The 25,382-nt window shown below is 41.2% G+C and overlaps 1 protein-coding gene across 2 annotated transcripts; it reads right to left on the bottom strand.

The window, feature by feature from the left end:
* Positions 1-79: 79 nt before the first annotated feature.
* On the bottom strand, positions 80-25,382 carry AZIN1 (antizyme inhibitor 1). 2 transcript variants are annotated; one of them, XM_027692297.1, is made up of 13 exons: positions 25,086-25,369; positions 19,207-19,344; positions 12,538-12,735; positions 11,470-11,640; positions 10,333-10,506; positions 9,900-10,072; positions 6,115-6,249; positions 4,497-4,578; positions 3,592-3,666; positions 2,401-2,566; positions 1,753-1,871; positions 1,368-1,582; positions 80-752 (listed from the first exon to the last, which is right to left on the bottom strand). In XM_027692297.1, exons 5-13 carry the CDS (start codon positions 10,432-10,434, stop codon positions 641-643), a joined length of 1,179 nt encoding a protein of 392 aa, XP_027548098.1. In that variant the 5' UTR covers positions 10,435-10,506; positions 11,470-11,640; positions 12,538-12,735; positions 19,207-19,344; positions 25,086-25,369; the 3' UTR covers positions 80-640. The 2 variants fall into 2 exon arrangements, with proteins under 2 accessions (XP_027548098.1, XP_027548096.1); XM_027692295.1 differs by lacking the exon at positions 11,470-11,640 and having other exon boundaries at positions 25,086-25,382.

Below are 25,382 nucleotides of genomic sequence, written 5' to 3'. Positions count from 1 at the left end.
AGGCTTCTCAATGCAATCACGTATACATCTATTTTATAGCTACCTGCCTAGTCCCTCCCAAAGTTAGCCTGAAAAACAGTAAAATCTACACAAAGTTTTATTGCAATCATACAAGGGATACATCAAGGGTCAAATACAACAAATACTATGATGCAATTTTACATTTATTAAACTACAGTTCAAAGCACAAATTTACACATTCTAAATACACTAAAACATCTAATGAAGTCACACTGGTCTCCCACTGACATTTGATATATCTGGGCGAAAGACAATAACTTTACAAGACTTTTCTAACAGGAATCCTTAGTATAAAAACTGTGTACTTGTATGTAAACTGTTGAAGAACCCAAGTGATGGGTTTCCATCTCCACTAAGTCATCCATTTTGTTGCATATTTAACGCTCAGGGGTTGAATGAACTTGATTTTAAATTTGGACGCCATTATCTAACCCTCCCACCCCCCACTGAATTGTAGCTGTAGCTTGTTTTGCCTGGTCCCCATTAGCTATTACTATTTTTTCAAGTTTTGAAGAGAATGAATTGAATTCAAGATTGTTCCATTTCTTCCACACTGGAATGTTGACCAGACAAACTACAGACTTGCAACTGCAGGTCTAAATGAAGCGTTAATGCCTGTTTAAGCTGCAGTGGAAAAGCGGTCTTCCGGGCTCAGCTGAATGCAAGAAGGCACAAAGAAGAAGTTCTTCATCAATGTGTCTGAAGCAATTCCAGCGTCTTGCATCTCATCCCTGCAGCAGAGAAGGTTGAGAGTTGTAATAACATTTTCAGGTACAACTTCACATCAGAAACCAGCCTCAATACAGCACTTGAAGCCAAGTGCCCCTGCACAGCTTGGCCCGAGCCTTGGCAGGAGGGAGACCAGCTGTGCCAGTGCTTGGCAGACACAGAAATGCCCCCACTCTCCACAGGCACAGCACAGGTTCCTGCCTACCTCGGCACAGAAACAGGTTATCAAACTCACCATCACCACAACAGCATTACTGCCCTTTCTGCCTGCAGTGATGGTGCCAATATTATACACAAGCTGCAGTTACTGGTGCTAGGAAAGCTCAAAGGTTGATGTCAAACAGGAAAAGGCTTTACACCTACCACTGAACTCACAGGAGAGATTAGGTATTTTGCTTTCCTTTGTCATCCTTAAAGCAAAGTAGGTTTTATCACAGCTCTCAGTTTGGTCTTAGGAAAGTCAGAAAATAGAGAAAAAAAAAAAAATCCACAAACTAAAAAGGCACATTCTTGCATTTTCCTGCATTTGCCATTGAATATAATTTATATTTGGCTGTAAGTATACACTCCTGAAGGAAGAAAAAGCAATCTCAACACTACCAAGACAGTTTTCTTACCAGTCACTGAAAGACATCATGTAGTAAATCAGTGGCCTCTGATAGTCGTTAAAGGTAGACTGTTCACCTAAGGTACCAGAACCCATGTTATCAAAGATCAGCCAATCTCCAACGCTCAACTCAGGAAGAAGACAGTTTTCCACAATTTGATCAAGCTCATCACAGGATGGACCCCAAAGGCTGCTTGCAAAGAGAGGCTCATCGTCCTTGTATTTCTGTATGGAAATGATCAAGTTAATTCAGGCTTCAGTTTATTAAGTAAGAAAATTTTCAAATATAGAGGATAATTTAGTAAGTAATATGTAATTATATATATGTAAAACTTTGTACATATATTAAATAGAAAAGGATAAGGACTATCTCTGAAGAATATGGAAAGACTCACCTTGTGAACCTCTGGGATAGTATTCAGTTTCTCAGACAATTTACTCGCAAAAGAACCATAAACACCATCATTTATGTAATATGTAAATACTGGTTCATCATCATTCCTGGTTTGCTCCACTGGAAGTAAAAAAAGAAGTTGTCTTGCATGCATAAGTAGTCCTTTTGCAATCTAACTTAAGTCATCTGCTTTTTCCTGACAAGGGGTTCCATATACACTGGAATGGGAGAATTACAAGTATAATAATCTGCATGAGACCAGATTATAACTGCAGTTATAACTTTAAATGTGAGGCTTAATAAAATTAATACTTTCAGTAATAATCACTGCTAAGAATACAAGTCCAGAGAAGCAGTTTGCTCGGTGACATGGCTTTTCTTATGTTCTTCTAATACACAACCTTCTAACACACCACCTGTGAAGTACCCAATAGAGGTTTAACCACTGAGAAGCCAAACCCAGTAAGAATACAAGTACCACCACATAAAAATAACAGTGATATACACAGATAACATATGGTCAGAACCTGGAAGGCAGAAGGATAGGGGAATGCATTAAATATATGCTGAGACAAACTAGTCTGTCCCAACTCATAGTGGGCAGTTACACGTACTGATTCATAACAGACACTATAAATCCAACCCTTACCTCCAGAAGGAAGAAGTTTATCATACTCAACAGTCTTCTTTGCAATGATGTTCACTGCCAGCGTAAATGCAGATGAAACATAGTAACATCCAGGCTCTGCAATCACATTAACACCAGATTCCTTAGGAAAGTAGACATCCAGCAATGGCCTGATGACATGATTAACCTAGGAAATTGAAATCAGAGGTAAGACCAATGAACTCAGCTTATGGATATATCAGATACACAACCACTTGCAGTCAGCAACTGTCAGTTCCAGTCAGCACACCAAATGGTTACTCTGGTCCTCTATTCTCTGAGAAGTGCCTTTACTGGAGGTCCACAATATATAGAAAAGATTTAAGAAAACTGGTCATTCGTACACTCAAGGCTGCAGCAGTAATTTCAACATCTGTCCAGCACAACAGATAATGTAAAATTACATACAAACCCAGAACAACAAGAAAAGGGTCTTTCTGTGATCAGTTCTGAATAGTGTCACATTAGAAACAGAATTCATTATCTAATACTGATGCTCATATGTTAAGCCACATATTGGAAAATAGCAGGTATTTTAGACAAGTAACAGAACTGTGAGAACTAAGAAAGAAAGGCCCTGTTTGCTGTTAGTAACTTCTCACTGCATCACTTCTACTGTCCTGCCTTCAAGGAGTTTGTCTCTAAGACAACATAGCAGTGAAAACAGGTGATCCTGTTTTATGTGCCATTGCATACTAAAGATGGCATTTAGGCCAAATCAGAGGCTAGCCAAAGCAAAGACAAAACCAAGACCTTTAGCCTTTAGTTCTAAAGCAAAATACCAGAAGTTTTCATCCAGCAGAAAAAGAGTTTATGATCCAAAGCATGCTAAGCTACCCTGGTCCAAACCATGCAACAGTCATCAGTTGGACAACCACAGTCAGCTGCCAAAAAACTTGAATTACTACTGCTAAGGTTGCTTTGGGTAGTAACTTAAATCTGTAACATGCTTAAATCAGCATTAACCCAGTGTGAACAGGATTAAAAGAAATAATCACCTCCAAGGACTGATTACACTATCCATGATAAAGAAAACAAACCCAACTATTTGGGTCTTATGAATTACAGTCTAACATGGAATTTAGATTAGGTTTCAGCTATCAATGTTAGTTGCAGTTTGAAGGTAAACACTTATTCAAAATTAAGAGTTTCAACTTCCAAAATATTGCATACCTCTTCCAGCTGAAGTTCTGAGCCTGTGAAGCCCCCACCAATATCCAACATGTTCATCTTAAAGCCAAATTCTTCCTAAAATGCATAAGCAGAATGTAAGTACACGAACAACTAACTGCAAAAATATTTGTTGCTCCTTACTGTGGTTGTTTTCTATGTATTTATACTTTTGAACATATTTAGCAGAGTATGTCTAGTGAGGGAGTAAGGGCATAGTACAGCTCCATTAAATCTCATAGCAACAGCATTGGGATGTCAAGAGTGGCTGGTTACACAATTCTCTGCAAGTCCCACAGTAACATCAACTCCCATCTTGTGGCTTCTGTTATATTCAGACAGTATTTGCTGAACAGGGTGGTGCATTCTGACAAAAGACAGTTTTAGGAATTCAGTGTAGCAGTCTTGTCATGTAATTTGCGAATTTGCACAAAGATCAGCAAGATTCTCAATTTTATTGCCCCCATCTGTGCATTACCAGTCACAGCTAATGCACTAACTGCAGTAATAGGAGTCTTCTCTGTTTAGTTCACAAGCTTCTCATACCACAATAAATGCCAGCATATGATTGTTCAATATTTTAGCCTAACAAAAATGTCAGCTACATATTTGCAGGACAGATTTGAATGTTAAAAAGCCTTTACCAAAACTGGGAAACTAATTTTTAATTTGAAAACAGCATATAAGGCTACTGCCTGTCAGTGGGAAGTATTCCTTAACCTTTGTCCACAATTAGTACATAAAATTTGTTTTACCACTACCACATCTCACAATGGAGTATTTGGTCCCTTACTACAAGTTCCATCTCCTACTATGGATTTATTTTGGAAACAATGTAGTTGGCTTGCTAACATGATTAGAAGAGGTCTTCTACTGTACCAATTGCATGTGTGTATAGATCTACTTACAGCCATGTCAAACACACACCGGGCATCAGATATAGCATGAATGTATGTTTGCAGATCCTTGCAAGAGCCTGAAACATGAAATCTGAAAGAAATAAAACCAAAATTAATACACTGAACCATATAAGCTTTCAGACCAAATTGTTTCACCATGTAAAACACAAATGGAAGCAACTGATTCCCAAGTGGCTCAAAATAAGCTTGCATGATAATAGAGCAACTGTGCAAAGAATAAGGTCAGGAACTATTGCCTTCTATTCCACTGGATTTCTACTTGAGACCTGTCTTGCTCTTAATGTATAAGAATGTCCCACAATATTCTCATCTTTAGGAAATAACATTTACCGAACTTTTCAGTCTTCACTATCAAAGTGTCTAAAACTTGTTCTTCAGTGGGTGCCAATGGTGCAGAGAAGTCCTGATGCCTCCCACAAGCTCTTGAATCCCCTCTGATTCCATGCCCAAAAGGTTTAAGTACTGCCATATGTAGTTAGTCACTGAGATGCTAAAACCAGTGCCAACATGTCCCATGAGCTTCCTCAAGAGGAACATGGCTAACTGGTTCTTGACAGACCACAAACACATCTATCTGTACCACAATGCTTGCTACTCCAAGTCTACTCCTCTAAGGAATGCCACTTTGAGGTAAAGGTCCCTTTTCAAACTTATTTGTATGAATCCACATTTCTTTAAAATAAAAATAACACACAAGAGCCATATGATTTTTGTTAAAGTTGGTTAAGGCACTATAAGAGGCGGCACATTTTCTCAGTAGTATCCTCTACTATTTTAGTTTACATTTGTCATTTGTAATGATTACAGTATGTTTATGCTTTAACATCAATTTCAAACAGATATACATCAAAACAATTGTGGTTTAAATCATCAAGATCTGGCTTAAATTTTCTTTTTTTTACTGTCTCAATGACCCACCCTGTTTTATTCGTTTGGTTGCTTTCCTAAAACATTCATGAGTATTTGATACATTAGTAGCTGAGGGCAGACAGAATAATGCATGTATTTTTCTTCCATATAGTAAAATATCTGTCAAAATTCCAACTAAAATATCACAGATCATTTGAAAGATCTCAGAACACTAGGATTCATTCCTGCCACGAGCAAGTCAAAAACTTAGGTATTTTGTCTTGATACAAGCAGAGTGACAGAGGACCCTAACTTTCAGAAAAACCAACCCCATGTTGATCTTGTTCAAACTCTATCCAACCTATTCCATGCTATACTAGCTCTTATCCGATATGCTGCTTATTGCTGGAAAAATACAAATCAAGTTACCACAGAAATTCAAGAGTACAGTCAGAGAATAGGAGAGGCTTCTAAACTTAGTTTTCATGCTGACAGAGGATTTCTGATGCGCCATTTAAAATTGGTTTGATGTCTGTAAATGTTACTTTAATACTAGTTTTTGCTTTTATATTAGCACTTTGCTTGCAAGCAGAAACTCATGATTCAAAGTTAGTTTGTTTTTTTGGGGGTTTTGTTGCCTTGTATTTTTAACCCTGGAAAACAGTGTCAAAGAGGGAAAAAACTATTTTCTATTCTACATCTTGAGTACATTGTACAAACGTCTGCTCAGCCAGCAGAGAACAAAGAAGTTACTCACTTGACACCAATTACTTGAACTCCCAGCTCCTTAGCACATTCCATGAGGTGCCTACAGTTCTTCAGGGTGGTGCCAAACTTCATATTCATCTCCTCATCAGCATTAATGTCTTCTGTGGCAATGTGCAGTAAGAGCCTAAGAGAAGGGGAAGATGATTGGGGCAGTTGGTTTACATCATCAGCACATGTGAAGCCTGAAGACTGTCAGAAGTGTGTTGATTATGTTGTCAATACTCCAGCTCCATCGATGGATGAATCAAGGAAACCTAATAAAAACAATCCTGTACAGAGAAAAAACTAGCAATTAGGGGCTAAAACATGGAGCCAACAAGGACAAGGGATTTCGAAATGCAGCAACTAAGACTCTAGTAGCAGCAAGAGTCTGTTGAGTGCTGTAATAAAAGAGAATGTTACCTTCTAATAAAGTACAGTTCCTTATAAAACCAGTAAGACTGTAATATGATTTTTTTCCCATCTCTGACCTCCTTCCTAGCCAAGAGGAGAATGTGGAGATTACCCTTAGGTCAGCCACGTATCATATTTAGTTTAATTCAGCAACTAGAGAACACCAGGCTGACACACCAGCCATATCCCTCCACCTCCTCTTCTGACTGAGCACATGGACTGGGGATGGGGTAGGGATGTCAGTCCATTCCCTGCCCCTTCTTCCAGGACAGTGTGGAGCAGAGAGGAAGCAAGTACCATCTCTTACATTCTTATGCAGTGAGACATCTTCCTCCCTCCAGTGAAAGCCTCATCCTGGGTATGTCTGGCAAACTGCAGTGCCAGTGCTGACAGTTTTCTATATTAAATTAACTCTTGAGTGGCAAAGGCATGTCCGCATCAAAACCTCTAGAGGTATACCCCCAAAACTCACCAATTCAAACTGCTGTCCACTAAGGCAGTCACCCCCACACCGCAAAAGATCAGTTAGTTAGTCATGCAGTAAAGTGAAGTTGTCACAACACACATGCACACATGACAGACTGCACAGAGCAGTTAACCAGGGTGGGGAGCACAAACAAGCAGCAGAAGCTCTGCAGTCAAAGTGAAATAGCTCTTTTTAAGACATGCAACAAACAGAACTCAGCCTAGCCACTGCAGAACACATGTTGGCCTAACAACCACCCATGACTTCTACAAGTCCTTTCCAAATGTCTTATGAGGTGTTTAAAATGCATTTTGTAAACAGCAACAAAATCCTAAATTCTCACACTGGTTGCCCAGCAATCCTTGTTAATTTTAATTTATACAATTTCATCTTGGGAAACTGTGACCAGCCTTTCATTTCCTACTTCTCCACTAGCACAGACAATTCTGCTCAAGAAACTGTAGTCCAACAATATTTTGTAAAGCATTTGGAAAAGTGTGTAGCTGTAACAAAAAATTGCTACAAGTTAAAGAGTTTAACTTCTTGAAATGTAAAAAAAAAAAAAAGGTCCATAATATTATGGTTTGTAACCTCACATTAAGATTAGTCAAAACCCCTTTTTAAAAAGACATCCAATGTTAAATTTCATTGATTAAACAGTTATGGCAGCACTCCAAGTGAATCAAGTTACTTTTTTAGCACGAACCACTGAAAAAAATGTAATTCTGACTTCTAGAAATCTAGTAGGATTCTTCTTCCTGGGTTTCAGCCAGTCAGAGCAGGGCTAGAGAGTGATATGTTTAGGGTTTGGGGTTTTTTATTTTTAAAGAAGCATTTTCTTTTACCAGCCTTGCCTCTGCTGAAGCTCTTAGGACAGCAAGAACCTTATCAGCTAAACTTTGCCTGGAAAAACCTAAAGGTATAAAGAAATGCAATGCTAAGCACTCCTTTCTGACATCTCTTCTTCCTTTAAAAAAAATTGCAATCATTCCAGTGACTAAGACTTTGAAAGGCAGAAACATCAGTTACAAAAGAAGACCCACCCATTACCAAGTTTAGTGCAAAGTTACAGATTTTAAGAAAGTGAAAAGGAGAATCACATCTTTCTAAATACTGTTTCCTCAGCCAAAGCATATTGGCTTCATCTATGCAAGCATAATCCAGCTCTAAGAACCACACACAGGAAGAACAAGGCTATACAGTGGCTTTGACTTCTTGAACTATGCCAAGGAAGAGAAAGAAAACTCATTGTCACTTCAGCATCAACATTAAAATGACCTGAATAAGGTAATTCTAATAAAATGAGAAAAAAGCACTTCTGTCCAATGAGAAATCAGACCTCTAGGAAATTTATGACAGCAAATTGCAGTTCTTTTGTAGAAATTGAGCTTCTTGTCCTTGTTAAATGGGAATTTTTGCAAGTATTAGACTATGGGCTCCTTGAAAAGAAGTAAAGAGTCTGTTGTTTTTCTGTAGCTTATGTTCTGCCTCCCCACTTCACAGTTTCTCTGGCTCAAGAAAAGTAGGTATCCTAACTTCTCTTGCTGTGGATGTTACCATAGACAAGCTTTTCTGAAGTCAGCTGTTAGAATCATGGAAATAAATCAACATGAAAACTAACAAAACACTAAATGCACCAGTGAATAAATGGTAAAGCACTACCAATGTAAGAGTCAGCTTAAGCATTGCCAAGGCTTTCAAATGCACCAAGTATGCCAAGGCCAGCACTTTACAGAAAAAAATCATTTATCATACATTTAACACTTTGCACAGGAAGTCCTCTCCAGTATGCAAAGCACTGACAGGCTTCCCTGAGGTTTAAGTGTAATCACTAGCAACAGCAATATTAACAGCAATATTAAATCTTGAGGTAGTCTTGAACAACTGAAACTCCCCCAAATAAAAACCCTGTCCTCCCCACCCCCCCCCAAAAAACCACCCCAACCCCCCCAAAAAAACCAACTAGGTGACATGACCAGAGTCTTCAGATTCTGAATTTAGTAGAATCTTCCCAATTCTACAACTATGGTCTCAGTTTTGGGAGAAGATATAACAGTTTAATAATGACTGTTTAGAACCAAGGGCTTTGTAAAGGATGACAGGAATTCAGTTTCTCCAATGATATTTGTGGGAAGCTATACCCCATTAATCACTGGAAAGGACTGTAACATTCACTTGGGCTCTGACTCCAAATTACTTAAAGGTATGGCCCATAGCCACAGTATTCATATGTGAGGGATGTGATGTTTAATGACTGGAGTGCCCATCAGTCCAAGAGACCATGACACATTGGCAGCAATAAAATTCTCATATTTAACAACTAGAATATCAGCTTTAATCACTTCTTTACAGAAAACAGCTGAGCTAATACTGAAGTGACTGAAAATAGAACTGGAGTCAAATTTCTCACTGCTTTAGCGGTGCAGAAACACTCGCAGGTGTATGTAATAGAGTTGCAGAGTGTACCCGAACCTAAGATGGGATCCAGAGCACATGGGCATTTGCTGATAGTCTCAGCCCTGACTTCAGTTGGAGCCACTACTATCCAAACAGAACTTCCTGAAAAATAACAGTGAAGCCACAACAGAGCAGGAGGAAGATGTACTTGCAGATGATGAAATGCCAGACTTCTAAACTTTAACCACTGAAACCTTTACATCAAGGCTGCCCTATGAAATCAGTTTCTCCCAAGATTTCTCCCAAAACAAGGGCCTTACTATTATATGAGGAAGTTGAGACCCAGTAGGGAAAGCTGCAAAAAAAGCTACCTTCAAAGGAGACAAAGAGAGGAGAAAACCCGATACAAGTGATTTATATCAAAGAAGCCATGTACTTGCTTGCAAATCAAACAACCCAGAACACAGGCAAAATTAAGTCTCCCCCATATTAAAAGCAAAGCCGGAATTGACACTTACTTGGCATTTGGATGATTACGTGAAATTTTCTTCAGCTCAATATCATTGTCACAAGTCATGATGTTTATCCCAGCTTTCGCTGCATACTTGAGCTGAGAAGCTTGCTTGCAAGGATTTGTATATATGATGTTTTCAGGAGAAATGCCCAAGTCTTGTACCAATGCCATTTCAGACTGAAAAAAACAGGAGAATACCAGAGCTTGACAAAGTCCAGTGCATTATCTTTCCTGAATTTTTAATAGATGTCCTCTACTACCCCACAAAGAAAAAACTATCCACTCTTTCTAGGGCAGAAGCATAGATTTTCAATGGCCAGTTACAAAGGAGTTCACAAATTATATTATTTATAATCATGGAACTTAACACCAAAAAGATGATTTTAAAACAGCAGGCATATGGAAGAAAATAAGGCACACAGATAAGAAAAACTTACTTTACTGGAACATGCAAAACCAATGCCAAGGGTTCCCAGAATTTCGAGTACACCTGGAGTAGAATTGCATCTTACAGGATAAAATGGCTTTATTGGTGCCATCACGTTCTGCCACTGTATGTTATTCCTTACAAGCTTTCCAAGATCACCAACATAAAATGCCTTTTTTCCAGTCTGAAAAAGGAAGAATAGGAAAATAAAATGTCTGAAATTGTGGGTTTGCTGCCAAACAAACAACCCAAAGTCTTAAAGGATTATGTACCTTTTTACCCTGCTCTTAACTTTTAGATTTGACCTTGAATGTTGCTTTTGTTTTTACTTTCACCTAGCAATTTGAACTATTTAAAAAAAAATCAGAGGGAATACCTACCACTTCAGAGATATTATGAATGCTATTTAGACAATATTCTGAGATTCCTGAATAAAAGATTCTACTTAAATGCCAAATGCTCATTTTATCTAAAAATACAAATCTCTTCCAACTTTTTATTTTCAGAAGTCTGCAACTATTTAGAGGAAAAAAATCCACTGCAGTAAAAGCTTCCACAGTCTCAACATAATTTATAGCTTATTGTACAAGGAATAAAATCTAATGCACTAACATTATTTTAACATCTAGCTAATAGCTCATTTTCCTGAAAATTGGTTTGGTAGTATTTTAGTTCAGGAAGTTTGAGACTGTTCTCCACATCTTGTGAAGCATTTAGTTCCAGCAGGATTTTAAGAACTAAACTCACTGTGCTAAAGGTTGCAGAATCAAGTACATAATCTTTAAGAAAATGCACAGACACTCTTCTGGAACTGTTAAGTCCCCCTTGTGCACCTGCTATATCACAGTCTCTCTCAATATCAAGTCATTATGTGTGTATAGTGGATCAAAATCCAAACAGATTACTCTATATTTGTTTATAATGTGCACTCAGTAAAATTCCTGTAAATGAATGGCCTACTGCCTATCCATTAAGGACCATTACAAAATATATGATCAATCTGAATTAAGACTGTACATCAAATGTCAATTCTAGCACTTGACTTTCACAGATATGAAACTATGCATGTTGTGGCTTAATTGTATACAAAGTCTTTTTCTGTTTAAAAAACACAAATAGAAATTCCATCGGGTGGAAGCATACTGACCCCCTGTACGGGTCACCAGCAGGAATGGGATCTGGAGCTTTAGATCCATGGCACAGGCCTCTACCCCTTGAGCTAAAGGAGTAAATGAAAGCAGCAGGAGGCAGCTATCCTCTGTGAGCCAGCCAGTGGTTGGAGACATGACATGTTGCCAGTAGTTTACCTATTTATTTGCTAGACAGAAAAAGAATATTAGGAATCAGGATTTGGGAATCCTACACCTGAGTTCAGAAGGCCATGGAATTTAGCTATTTGCTGTACTATAGTTGAGTACTTGCACTTGAACATTAGTCCTGATAAACCAAGGGAAAAAGTGAACTCTAGGTATGGCATACTAAGGATACAGTATTTGCTTAATGAAACTTTTTTTTAAAGCTTGCTCTTTCTACAACCTCATCTACAAAACAAAGGCTACATCTTCCTGCCTCCTAAGAAATGAGTGAAGCCTTAATCAATAGAATTATTGTAATCACAGAATTATTCAAGTTTCTTTCCAGTTGGTTGCTAAACCTTAGTAGCTTTTAGACTAGTTTGTTTTGAAAGGCAGCACCTCACAATGTGCTCATACCCAAGTTTCCAATGGGGAGAAGGGTAACGGGAAGATGTATAACTATAAACCACGATGGCCCACAGAACTTTTAAAACATGGCTTTAAACTGGCTCAGCATACATATTTGTCTAAACTTTGCCATATTTTCAGGGAAAGAACAAAAACAACAAAAAGGGTTCTAACTCAATATATCCACTTGTCCAATTTCACGTTCCTGGTCTAAAACCCATTGCTATAAGAGCTCTTGAAACAAAGAGATGGGAACCTGTATTTAATTACATCAGCAAGACTACTTTCCTGCTAGCCACACTCAGGGAGTTGTTACCCAAGTTTCCCCAACAGAATTCTGCCCAAAGCAAGCAAACAGCAAAGAAGCAGAATTAGAAGAGCAAACTACTTTATAAGGTGAGTGAAGCTTAGCTGACTGTTCCTCTGCTGCTGTCAGTTCACCAGTCCTAAATGCCTTGACCTACTTTGATGACTTATGGAACTGAACCAGAAAATTTGGAAAGCCAACTTACATGAGTATGTTCATAAATACAGTTGTCAATAACATCTGCAAGAGTTGCTCCTTCATCCAACAGACCAATGGAGTAATTTGCATCCTCAAGAAATCCTTTCATCTCAGCCGTATTCCACAAAGCCGACAGTCATAAACCAAGAAACACAAGGGATGGGCTTCCAAGCCTTATATCCGGGTCCTTAAATTATGCAACAAACTGTACAAAGAAAACAAAAGTCAGTGGAAAACTAGGCACAAAGCATACTATGCCACTATTTAAAAATTAGAGCTTTCTACATCTGATGTCCTACAAACAGGAACACACACACCCTCTACAAAAAAATAAATATTTTTTTTACTCTGTTCACCCTCCATTTGCCAGGGATAAGGATAAGCCACATGCGCTTGGCTTTAAAATAGTAGAATTATTTTTCTAATTAGAAGTGTTGATAGAAACCAGAAGCATTAAAGCTGAAAGTCAAAAGCAGTTCATTAGTTAAGAAGAAAATTTTGGCTTCAAATGGTCACAAGGCCACAGTATTAATTCTGTCTCATGTTTCATCTACCACCTCCAGACAGTTAAAAAAATCCACAATTTGTAACACTAAGTTTGGTTAATGTTTTCAACAATATGAACAAAGTTACTTTTGCTCAAGCTAGTACTAAGATAACTAAGCAGCAGTTGCTCCTGCTTTTTATTACACCAAATAATGGGAAAGGAGCCAGCAGGGTTTTATGTGCTTTCTGCACAACTCAAACATGCCCCCTATGTTTCTTAAGGGAGGAATTTACTGCCAGGTGAATTGAACTTAGTGGCAGCAAGAATCTTCAGTTCTACTCAGAAGTTGAATGATAAAGACAAGTATGCTGGGTAAGAAATACTCGTCTCACAGGTATAATGAGTCATGTGGTTATTTAAGTGAATCCTGGGGATCCAAAACAATCACAAAAGAGCCAGATAATTATCACATTGATGTAAGGATTTAATTACAGTTACAAAAACAATGACTAGGTGGCAGACACTATAATAACAAGAAAAAATTCTTTAGACGGTCATATCTCAGTGTGAGAGCAACAGCTAAAATGCCTTAAAAATAAGACTACCAAACAAAAGACAAGCTTGTGAACTAAGTTTCACTTAGAATCAGTGAAACAAACATGAGCACCGCAGTCATGTTCATAAAATATCCATGATTTTCAGAGGTAGGTTTAGATACTTTTTTCCCCAGGAAAGAAAGGCTGGCATCAGCATTTTACTGATAATTTGGTAGAGCTCTGGAATATTCAAACCATGAAGATACAAAGAAGAAAAAAGCCTAACAGCAGAGTTTAATTATTTTACCTTTTTTTTTTTACTATGACCTAAACAGCCTAATGCTTAAAAACACTTTAGAGTACTTTATGCATTCTTAGGAACTTGTTGGTTGTGTAATAAACATATTAAACTTTCCTTCTACAAGAACAATAAAAACAATAAGAATTCTTTTGCTCTCTCCTTGCAAAAATAGTAATACCAAGGAGAGGAATAAGCACAACCATGGTGGACACACACAAGAGTGAAGTGATTTCTATTTTCAGCAGATTATGCAAAAAGTATGGATCTGTTAAACGTTCAAAACCCCCAAGTTTTTTAATCCTTTCATGACACAGAGCAGCATTAAAGAAAAATTTTCAAATATGTTTTCTGCTGCATCTAAACCTACAGGATTCTTTCCTCTCCCCATTCACACCTGACCAATATATATTCTAAGTATCTGTAACTTTTTGCATGTTAGAAGCCACTGGGCTGGGAGAAGCCTCACATCTCAGCTTTTCATTGTTGATATTCAAGTTGGACAATTTCTGTGTTTCTGATCTCTTACTAATAAGCTCTCAATTCCCCAATACATTGTACAAACCTGTCAAAAAGTCTGCAAGGAAAATTAAAGTATTTTAAGGAATTACTTTATATACAAGGGTGCTACTCAGCTAATTTTTTTTTTTAATGCTACAAGCCACTCCCTACTTTCTAAAGTGTACAGACAGACAAGAGTCCCTTCCACCCTGATCTACCTTACTGGAAGGTCTCAGTGGAACCAATCACAGCACTGAATAGATTTTCAGGCTCACCAGACACCCATCCACCCAGCAGGCTAATTGTTTGTACCTTGTATTTCAAATCAAGCAGCTCAACCTAAGCAACTGCACACTTTTCCTCTGGGTGTTCATCTGAGTTACAGTGGAATAGATTTAAGCTAATTATGTAGTATTCTTAAAAGAAAGCTTTTTTTCATAGTTAATGACTGTGGTGTCTATAGCTTTCAGACAGAGATGGTGTAGAAGAATACTCTCCTCCAAAAGCTGCCCTTTTACTTTTGGGGACACCGTGTGGTGAGGAGGGGGAGAATTGGTTTAAGTAAAGCATAGGGAGAGGAGGCTCTTTACCACTAACTCACCAAATCCAAAAACAACAAAAAGAACACTTATCTAGTAAGTCAGTTTGGATGAAGATTATTTCCTAAACCAGACTTGTCTCCTATTCATTCATCCAAAAGCATCTTAAGGGTCAAGAGTCAGGGACCAAAAGGAATATATGCTAGTAGAAATTTAATTAAATAACTTGCAACAAACCATCAACAACTGGTATAACCTCTCCCAAGCTGCTCAATGGCAATTGTTTTTTCTAAGCACATTCAAGACATAGAAGCTTTTCCATTTAGCAAAATTAATATAGTAAAAAAGCTAACATTAGCCTAATGACTACTATCCAATTTCCCCCTTCTGGAAGAAATTACATTGTCTTGTTGAGAACAGGGCAGGAAGAATATTGTACAAACAAAAAACAAATTCCTAGGAGCACTGCTACAGCACCACTACAAAAGAGTGGATATTTGAGAAATGGTTTTTTTTAGGGGTTAATACCTTACAGCACAATTTGGGACTGTGCTGTCATCTCGTTCTGTTCTGACTGGCACCCCTCCTTAAGGGGAGGGAGGAGAATCAGTGATAAAATTTGCAGAAGAAAATCTAAAGGGTGGTTTAGGACTTTTTTTTATGTCTGTAAGATGAGTCAGAAATCATTACAGTACAGAGTTCAGTCCTTGCTGGAAGTGCTGACTTGCTGCAAGTCATTATTTGACAGACTTGGTGTGGTAACACCACCCATTTTCGCACCTGAAATGTCAGTCTGCACAGTGCTCCAGGACATATATTTTAAGGCAAACAAAAGCTGTCAAGTGGTATGAGACTTCTACACAGGCATGTAATTGCTTTCTTTGAAGTAAGCGTTACATCCTCAGGCTCTTTATGGTTTAACACAATGAATTCCCAGATGAAGAACTCTTAAGATAAAAGTGTACATATTTAAACACTGCAATTAACGCAGACATCTGGAATAAAACAAAATGAAAATGCTCTGAAAATAGACTAAACACATGCTTGTCATATGCAAGCATCCATAACACATAACACATACAATTTTCTTTTTTTCTTTACATTGTCAGAACTACATACTCTTCGGCCTAAAAAACACAAAAAAAATCCCAAACACCCTTAGGTTTGTTTCTTTCATTAAAAATTTCCTCTGCAAATGACAAAGTCTCTGCATACCAAACAGGCTCTCAGTAATGCCTTTCAACTCCATGTCTTATTAAACAAAATAAATATTTACGAGATTAACAATTATACCAATGTAAAAATCATAGAGAGGTAAAAATACATTAACCTCACATTCATTACAATACCAGTTCTTCAGGGGTAACAGATCAAAGAAGAAGCAGCATTTTGTCACTGACACTGGCAATTAAGTACAGAACAGGTAAACTAGAAAAGTAAAAACATGAGTCCTACGTTCTCAGTGCAGGAAACGCCTATTTATAATGGGAGCATCTTTTTCAAAAAATATTCCAAGACGCCATTTCACAACTTGCATCCCTATAAGTCAGTTAGCTGAATGAAGCCACTGAGATCAACTGATGGAAATGCTGAAACAGGTGTCTTTTTGCATTACTCAAGTTACCTCTCAGTAGAAATCCACTGAGGGTCACAGAGTACCTGCACAGCTTAGGTTAGCTGCATCCTACCATTCTCTCAGGAGCATTCCACACAGTTAAACGAGCAATGTAACTGAGCAATTATGCTGAAGTAAGCAAGCAAAGGGGGTAGATACTAAAAAATAATGCCCCATCCTATATCTTCTATAGGAACCATGCTTTCAGGAACCTTCTGTATTCTTGAAGTTTGAATACGTTATTCAGGGCCAATAAGCTCACAAAGCTTACAAAAAATGAGTACTCTTGTACATACGTTTCCATGGTGTACCAGACCACCACTTCTCTTTCACAACAGTACAGTCACTTCCCTATCCTTTCCTCTTACTTGCTTAGTCAGTATTAGTATTTGACCTCCCCCACTGCACCCTAACACTCCAAACTCCCAGCTCTCCTGTTCCCCAATTGCCACCCAGCTCCATTTAAACAAAGTCAAGAGAGCTTTAAAGGTTAGCCAGTCCAGACAGCTACTGCTTCCACTTGGCTTGCTAATAGATCAGATTTCCATTGCTAATTCCCATCATTTCCGATAAACCAGATGTGGCAATACATAAAACAGACTTTTAAAGGAGCAAGACTTCAGGCCACAGTTGCTAGACTGCTCAGGGAGTCAGTGCATGAAGAGCAAGACAGAACTAAACCCCAAGTTCTTCCTCAGCCAGTGTAATACAAGGACAAGAGTGGGATAGAGAAAATTATAAAAAGGAAGCAAGATTAATGGGAATGTAAGTATACCTTCAGACAGAAGATTTTTATTTGAGTTCCATCAGAACATAACATTACAGTTGTATTTAAAAGTTCAATTGACCTTTCCCCCATTAAATTACTTTGCAATTTGAGCAAGACTCAAAAGTACCAATCTGATGGCTAACTTGCATCTTAGCTGTATTTGAGGCAATTACCTCTGCTTCAGCACACCAAAACAGGTACAGATTCCCTGACAAACACTACTGCTACCTACATCACCACTACCCTCAATACTGATCTACTCATATTTGTGTACAGTACATTATTACTGAACACATAATAGATCCAAGCTCAAAGTTAACACACGTCATCTCAGCATTCAGTTGCGAATACAGCAAATCCAGTGGCATTTCTGTTCTAGGACAAGCTACACCTTGCACTATTTGCCACAGCACATGACTACCAGTTAGAGAAGGAATATCTCAATGAAAGTATCAGAACAGTTTCTCTTCCAAGAGTAAAAACTTCTGTCAGACAAAAATCCCTCCAGATTAGTTTTATAAGTTAAAATGCATTTACAGTACATTAAGATTTTCAACTTTATTCACTCCTTTCTAACAATTCTTCTGCCTTTGCTATCTAACTACTTGACTTTATTCCTGTTGAAGTGCAAAATGTCATGCAAGAGTTCTACCCACACACAAGAGCAAGCCAAAACTCAGAAGCTGAACAGGAGAAAAAAATTTCTCAATATTTTGCTTATAAAAATCACACCTAAAAATTAACAGTGACATTCAGAAAATTTTCAGTGTTAACTGAATTCACTTGAATAGAGTATTTGACTAAAACCAACCAGATATATGCAGTTAATTCAGTAAGTTCCAAACAAAACAAAAGGAATATACCCTCTGGAGATAAACCAAAAAGTCATGATAAACCAAGCTCATCCTGTACCTCTGCTATTGCGGTTTTTTTCAAAGAGCAAGTTTATCTACATTAAGTACATTATTAGGAGGCATACTAACACAACTGGCATTTGGAATCCTTGTGGTCTGTAAAAAAAGTACCTGGCCCAGTAAGATGTACTTAACCATCCTCAAATTCTACATTAAAAAGCATTATATAATTTATGGGTACTAAGCCAAATGAAAACGCCTTCAGCTAGACAAGAAAAAAAGTAATACTGTACAAATATTGTAAAGTCAGCTTAACTCAAATATTACAAATGCATTTAAGACTATTGTTAAAAACTACATAAAGCTATTTTAACTTAACAGAACATGACAACCACACACATTCCGAAGTCTTCCGTGCTCCTTAAGATCAGCTAAGTGAACTCATTTGTTTTCGGTTATCATGGTCTGGTTCTTCCTTAATAACTATTTGCCACTTCAAAATATACAGGCATTTGTAATCGGTACACAGTTTCCATCCAACTCTAATTTACACATTCTATTATAGCTCAACTACAACTATTTGTGAAAGTGGATGCTAATTAGCAAATAATAGAGATAAGCACTTGGGAAGGCACACCCTTCATGATCAGCATTTGTTTACATGAGCAAATTTTAACTATTTCAGTATAAACTACCCTGAGAAATCATACTGTCTTCAGCAAGTCATAATTTGATGTTAACAGTCAAACAGTCCAATTCATTACTTCAGAATTACCACTGAGAGACCGAACTTACAGCACTTCATTTTAGGATTTCTGCAGCCAACAGCCCAAATTCAGAAAAGTAACTCTATTCACCTAGTTTACTCACATATGGTTAAGTCTCTCAGAACTTTATCAGATAATTATATCAAGAAAAGTGTTAGATTAATAAAATTTATAGTCTCCCACCAAATGAAAGTCCCATGTAATTTTGATAATCTACATCCAGACAGTTATCTTGCTTACCAAAAAGCCAATACAAGCTGTATTTTTGGAAGTGCTTATCCTCCCTGCATACAGACAAAGAGAGACTTACATGGACAAGTTAGGAGATGGAACCCTACTATCATCAGCTAGGTTCCCAAGGTGGCTCAGCGTTGAAGTCGAACTGTTCTCTATAAAGCACTTCTCCTAAGCCCTCTGGATAGTTGTAAACTTGATCAGAGATTTTGCCCTGTAGGAAAAAAAATGCACACAAAAATAAAGTTCACAGCTGGAACAGAATAAAAGCTTTATCTTAAAACATGTAACAAATGCCTTATCAGTGCTTTTAAGAAGGCTTGCAACACCCCATCATGAAAGTTTATAATCATATCAAGCATACAGTTTTCAAGAGTGAATGTAAACTCTGAGCCACAACAAGTCAGATGTACTAAGACCTGCTAAAACACATGAAACTGCTTGTTTGTACTAATCTTTCACAGTCTGAACTGGAAAATTTTCAAAATTAATGGCAAAGAGATCCCACTATAGGGTAGTACATCTTAATACTGGACTATCCTCCCACAAGTGCTTTTAACCCTATAACCACTGCATACTTCCCCTCCCCACTTCAGTCCTATTTCAGAATTCCCTTGCCACGTTCTTTCTCCCTCTGCTGTGAATGAACACAGCATGTGGGTGAAAAAGCTATGTGGGTGAAAAATAGTGCTTTATATAGTGAAACTGAACACCACACAGACTAATCCAGAAACGAGCGAGACCATTAGAAGAAAGAAACTTATGCTTGCCTTCAGGAATGAGGAAACCTTTCAGCTGGCCCTTAAACAACACACAACACCACACCAAAGCAGCATTTTAAAGTACAAGGCTAGCTCATTCAAATTCAGGTAAAGCAATCACACAAATATGAACATAAAAAGGAAATTAATTATTAACCCTGTTGAGAAGTTATTCCTCCTAAAAGGAAAGATGATTTTAATGGAATTAAATACACTACCAAACTGGTCAAACCCAGCATACAACAAAGTTTCTACAAATTCACTGTGGTATAAAGCATGAAACATGGAATGTACCAATCTACTGTAAAACTAAACTTTTGCTCATCTCATTATTTAAATACTACATGGACTTACTACAAAAACCTGACTTCTGGGAATCACCTGACCTAAATGATCATCTTTTCAACTGCATCGGTTAAGCAAACTGCTGAAGTGTATTTTTCCACTTATTCTTGCTCTTGGAAAACTAAACTAGCACACTCTATAAAGTACTGAATAACAAACAGAATTAATGCAACTTGAGGGTAACTCTCTCACAGCAACTCCATAGAGCAGTCCTTTCAGCTTTACCACATAAATTAGCATTTGGTAGCACACAGTATTAAAAATAAACCTCAATGCTTCAAAATTATTTGAGATATTAAAAAATTTTGCCAGCTAGAATTAATGTATATGCCTTTTATTCTTCTAAAGCAAGAGTTACTAAATGTTACTACATTTAGTTCTGAGTATGCACACAATGGTTTTACAAAAGGAAAGTGTTGCCAGCTTTTAAAATTAACTAAATAGCTCAACTATTTCCAGTGCTCTTCTGATTATACACAAGAATTTATATAAATTTTCCAATGATTGTGAATTATGTTTACCTTCCAAGCCAAACAAGTCATTAAACACAGGTGCTTCTAGGAAGAGCACATGACCTTCAGTGCAAAACTTAAGAAGCCATGCTTTAGCCAAATATCACCTGCAGTATTATTCCAATAAATATTCTCACATGTTCCAAGGAGAAAAGTGTGCAGTGAAAGCTCCTGTGGAGCTGGAATGAAAACCAACCATTTTCTGCAGCAACAGACAACTATGAGCTGTGCTGAGTTCTAATTGCCCTTCAGAATTTCTTTTAAATGAGAATTACCTATCTAAAGGATCTACACAAACATATACAAAATAGTCTGACTGCTCTCTTTTGTGCAGGTTTGCCAATTCTAAACATTCAGAGAAAAATAGTGCAATTTGAGCCTTTCCAATCAGAGTCATTTCAGTCTGCTTAAACCAGCACAAAGAGGGAGTTTGCTGCACTGTGGCAGAGCAGGGCTACCATTTTAAGTACCAGAAGTGTATTAGATGCCCATAACCCATAAGGACAAAGCCAGCTTTACAAGAATTGCATGTCATCAGCAACAATGAAGCATCCATTGCTTAAGGGTCTTAAAGTAGGTATAAAAGCATTCTTTGCTAAGCAGTGAGCTTTGAGTTGTAGGAATAATCAGCAAGGCAGCTCTGCCTTTTAATACTCAAGTGACACCTACATGCATGTATTTATCTATCATGTTAGTATACTCTACTAGCAAGCGCCTCAAGTTTGACTACACCCCAAGCAACAACAACTGTAGTAACCAAGGAAACCCAAGGAAAAAAAAATCACCTCCCATTGTCCACAGTGTATAGTTTTGCCAGAACAACTGCATCCCCACAGCAAGCCCTGAGTATCCAAGAGGCCAGTTAGGGCCAGGCTTTTTCCAGTTCACAGGCCCACTCAGCCCCCCTTATCTGATGCTGACCAGCCTGTGAAACCAGGCATCAATTCATTTTCTTTGAAAAAAAAACGATCACTGCATCCGTTTCTGAAAAAGAGACCCTTTAGTGGCCTGAGCTAAAATATCCATGAACCCAACCCTAAAAATCTAGAATTATGATGACCTTTCACATTCACAGCAAGTGACAGACTTGGAGGCAACAAAGTTACTCTGGTCCACAAAAAAACCAAACCAGGTATTTTTGAGTTACAGTAAGCCTTTTCCAGATCAGGGACAGGACATTGTGGCTAGGCAATCCCCAGGGGGGAGCAGGTCCTGAAGGAAGAAGAGGTCCCCGAGGAATTCTCATCAACCACCCTTTTGCTCCTGCACTACATCAACATTATTTAGAACTAAAATTTACCATTATACTCAAATTAGCGCATCACACAATTAAGCCTCGCTTTCAGGAAGGGACAGTCTTAGTTCTCTTCCAGAGCACTCTGTCTCTCCTTTAATTGGAGAGATGGAATCATTTCCAGAGCATACAGCCCAGCATTGCTGCAATGACACACCTGCAGCAGCCTTCCAGCACAGGGAACAAACAGCGAGAGGCACAGGCTGCTGGCCCGGGGGCAGGCTGCAGTGCTGAAAGGCAAGCCTGCCTCTTGCCTCCAGTAAAACTGTCCCCAAAGGAGAAACATTCCCACTGCTGTTCACCACCAAACACCACCCTTCCCCTCCAAGAGCTCCCCCACTCCCCCCTTTTTCTGTGATTTCACAATCTTTCCCTGGAGCTGAAAGCCCAGCAGGAGGGATGGGGGGCAGCAGGCTGGCTGGCTGCAGGGGGGTCTCAGCCCACAGCAGGCAGAGCAGGCAGGGAAGAGAGCTCACCACAGCCTGAGGCACACGGGGAGGGGGCTGCCTTGTCACAAGCATCAGCCACAGCAGCAGCAGCATTGTTCACACGGTGACAGGAAGGAAAGAACTAGACTGGACCAGTCCAGACTGGAACAAACCCCTCCTACCATCACCATTATTCACAACCCCCACCTCTTCCCCAGCTCCACTGCCTCCCACGTTTATCCAGGGAAGAATAGTGGGCAAGTGCAATATCCTCGGAGACAAAAATCCAGCAGCCAGGGAGGGCAGAAGAAGTAGGACAGGTCTCCCCTGCAACCCACTGCCATGCAAGACACACAGTCACACATCTGACTAGGTGTGTAGCAAGGTCTACGTTGCTTTATTGGACGTCACACGGTGTTTTCATTTAGGGTGGCTATAACCGACTGGGACTACACAATCAAATCCTGCTCAGTCACCAGAGACGGCTGCAGAGGTCTGAAACGCAGCACTTCTCCTGCCTACGGGCATGTCAGCTGTGCAGGATTTTGCACTGCAGGAGATGCACTTCAGAGAGGCTTGAAAGATGATTCAAGCTCACTTTCTTTTCACCACAACCAGGTTCCCCCCAGCACAGATATACATCTTCTTGGGCTTGGAATAAGCCCAGACTGATGACTGAGAAAGACCTGCAGTGCTCTTTAGTACAGAGCATTCTCCTCAGCCATGCCACCTGCCCCATGATCCTGCACTTGCACCATCCCCCTTACCCATGCATGAGTCCCCCAGTCTCTCATGGTGCTTTTGGCTTCCCTACCACCAGGAACATACACATCTGCTGATCTGTCAGCACTATAACCAATTATGGATACCTCTTCTGAGCTCTTACCAAGCAGGGAACAGCACTGCAGCAAGCACACACACACGCTACTCAGGATACCCCACTATCCAGTGCACACACTCTAGATATACACAGAGCCAGCAGCTGAGCAATGACTGGACTCTTCTCTATACTTTCCAAAAGCCACTGGTACAGCAGTGGCCAACTGGACGACAAAGCGCTGGCAGAAGCAGCCAAGCCAAGGAGGTTGAGGCTCAACTAAGAGACCTCTCGGACTGGCGGCACCAAACCTGCTGCTGCTACACTAACAGACTGACCAAGGGAAGGGGGAAAGCCCTTGAGATGACCAGCAAACACCCCTGGCAAACGCAGGAGACTGCTAACTGGAGGGAAGGGCTCCACTTTCACATGCCGGGAGACCCCACAGACCCTCTGAGTGAAGGCGACTTGTCCCATCATCCCAGCGTCTGTCCCGGAAAGCGTCACTTGCGCAATGGCCTTACAACTTGCGCGGTGCCCTGACAGCTCCTTGGCTGCCACCCTGGTCTTTGGCGTGCCCCCTTGTCCCCCAGTGCCGAGGGGGACAGGTGAGGCCTCGTGCAGGCGCAGCTCAGGTGAGGGGGGAAGCGGAGGACGGCAGCGGGAGCCCGGATGGATAATCTCGCTTACAGAAGCACAACATGGCCCCTGAGAAGCAGGCGAGGAGACGCCGCAGCCATGCCACCAGCACCTCTCCAGCCTATGCCCTCGTCACCCACCGCAGCGCTGAAGCCCGTCACACACACGGCCGCTCTCCCCAGGCCCAGGGGAGCTTCCAGCGTGCGGGTCATCCGCGGGGAAGGGACCCGCCGGCACCCGGGCCGCAGCCTGCGCTCCCCAGCCCGAGCAGCTGCCACAGGGCACCGGGGACCGGGCAGCCCCCTCCCTGAGGGGTTCAGGCGAGGACGCCCCTCGATCCCCTTCCCAGGCAGGGGCGCCCTGCGAGCGGCAGCAGTACCCGGCGGGCGCGGGTCTCCCGCCGCGGGTACTGCCCCGACTGTGAGGGGGAAGACACCGCGCAGCCCCCCTCCGCAGGAATCCGCCATGTTAGGGCGGCCGCCGAGCCCCCGCTGCCCGCGGAGCCGGCGACCCCGCCGGCCTCCCGCGTCCCGGGGGCTGTGGGAGAAGGGGGCCGGCGGCGCCGCCGCAGCGCTCGCCCCGGTGCCCGGCCCCCGCTGCTACCCCGGCGCCGCTCGCACGCAGCGCTGTCCGCCATGTTAGCGCGCCGGCCGCTGACCCTCCGCCCGCCGCCAACGACACCCTCCGGGGCGCGGGGGTCCCGCTGTCCGCCCGCTCGGCCCCCGCACTGCGGTCCCGCACGCCCGGCGCTCCGTGGGACAGGGGGAGCTCCGGCTCTGACTCATCCTGCCGCTCTCCATCTGCTGCCGCCGGTCGCAGCCGGTCTTGCCACACGCCGCCGGGCGGAGAAAGGGCAGCTGCAGGAACCGGCCCCATCCCCAGCCCTCCCCGCCAGGCACCGCCGAGGCGGCAGTGCTACCCTCCGGGCGCCCCTCTGCCCTCCCCGGGCGCCACGGCCACCGTTCCCCTTCCCTCCCTGCACTGCCCCCAACCCCAGGTCGCGGGCAGGGGAAAGCCCCTGTCCCTCCCCCCAGTCGCCGCTGTCCAGGGACGCCCCCGCCCGCTCCGGAGCTCAGGGTGGGCGTCGCCGCCGCCCCCTCCCACCCGCCACCTCCCCCGCGGCCGGCGAGAGCCCCGGGACCCCCGCTCCGGTACTCACGTGAGATAACGGCCCGAAAGATTTGGTAAATCGTCTTCTCTTTTTAGGCGGAATTTTTAAAGAGGGATGTGGGAACCTACAGCAGAAATACAGGCGGCGGCAGCGGCGCCTTCCAGGGCCATAGGCTGCGGGGGCGACCGGCGGGGAAAGCGCAGCGCGGCGCTGGGACTGGAGGGCACAGGCGGAGAGAGACAGAACCGGAGCGGGCCGGGGGCTGCGGCAGCGGCGGGCGGAGGCGGGAGCGCGGCCGGCGAGCGGCGAACGAGCGGCGAGACAGGGCGAGGAGAAGGGGACGGC

This window comes from Neopelma chrysocephalum, unplaced genomic scaffold, assembly GCF_003984885.1.
Source record: "Neopelma chrysocephalum unplaced genomic scaffold, ASM398488v2 Primary Assembly neopelma1_86, whole genome shotgun sequence".
Lineage (NCBI taxonomy): Eukaryota > Metazoa > Chordata > Aves > Passeriformes > Pipridae > Neopelma > Neopelma chrysocephalum.
Note: the sequence above shows the minus strand (reverse complement) of the source record. Positions and strands in the feature narration are given on the sequence as shown.

Bases quoted from the DNA above. Each gene is read 5' to 3' on its own strand.
- AZIN1 (XM_027692295.1), bottom strand. From the start codon at position 12,639: ATGAAAGGATTTCTTGAGGATGCAAATTACTCCATTGGTCTGTTGGAT. The intron at 10,073-10,332 runs GTAAGTTTTTCT...TGTTTTTTTCAG, and splicing joins GTTTTGCATGTTCCAGTAAA to TCTGAAATGGCATTGGTACA. The intron at 1,583-1,752 runs GTGAGTCTTTCC...ATTTCCATACAG, and splicing joins CTATCCCAGAGGTTCACAAG to AAATACAAGGACGATGAGCC.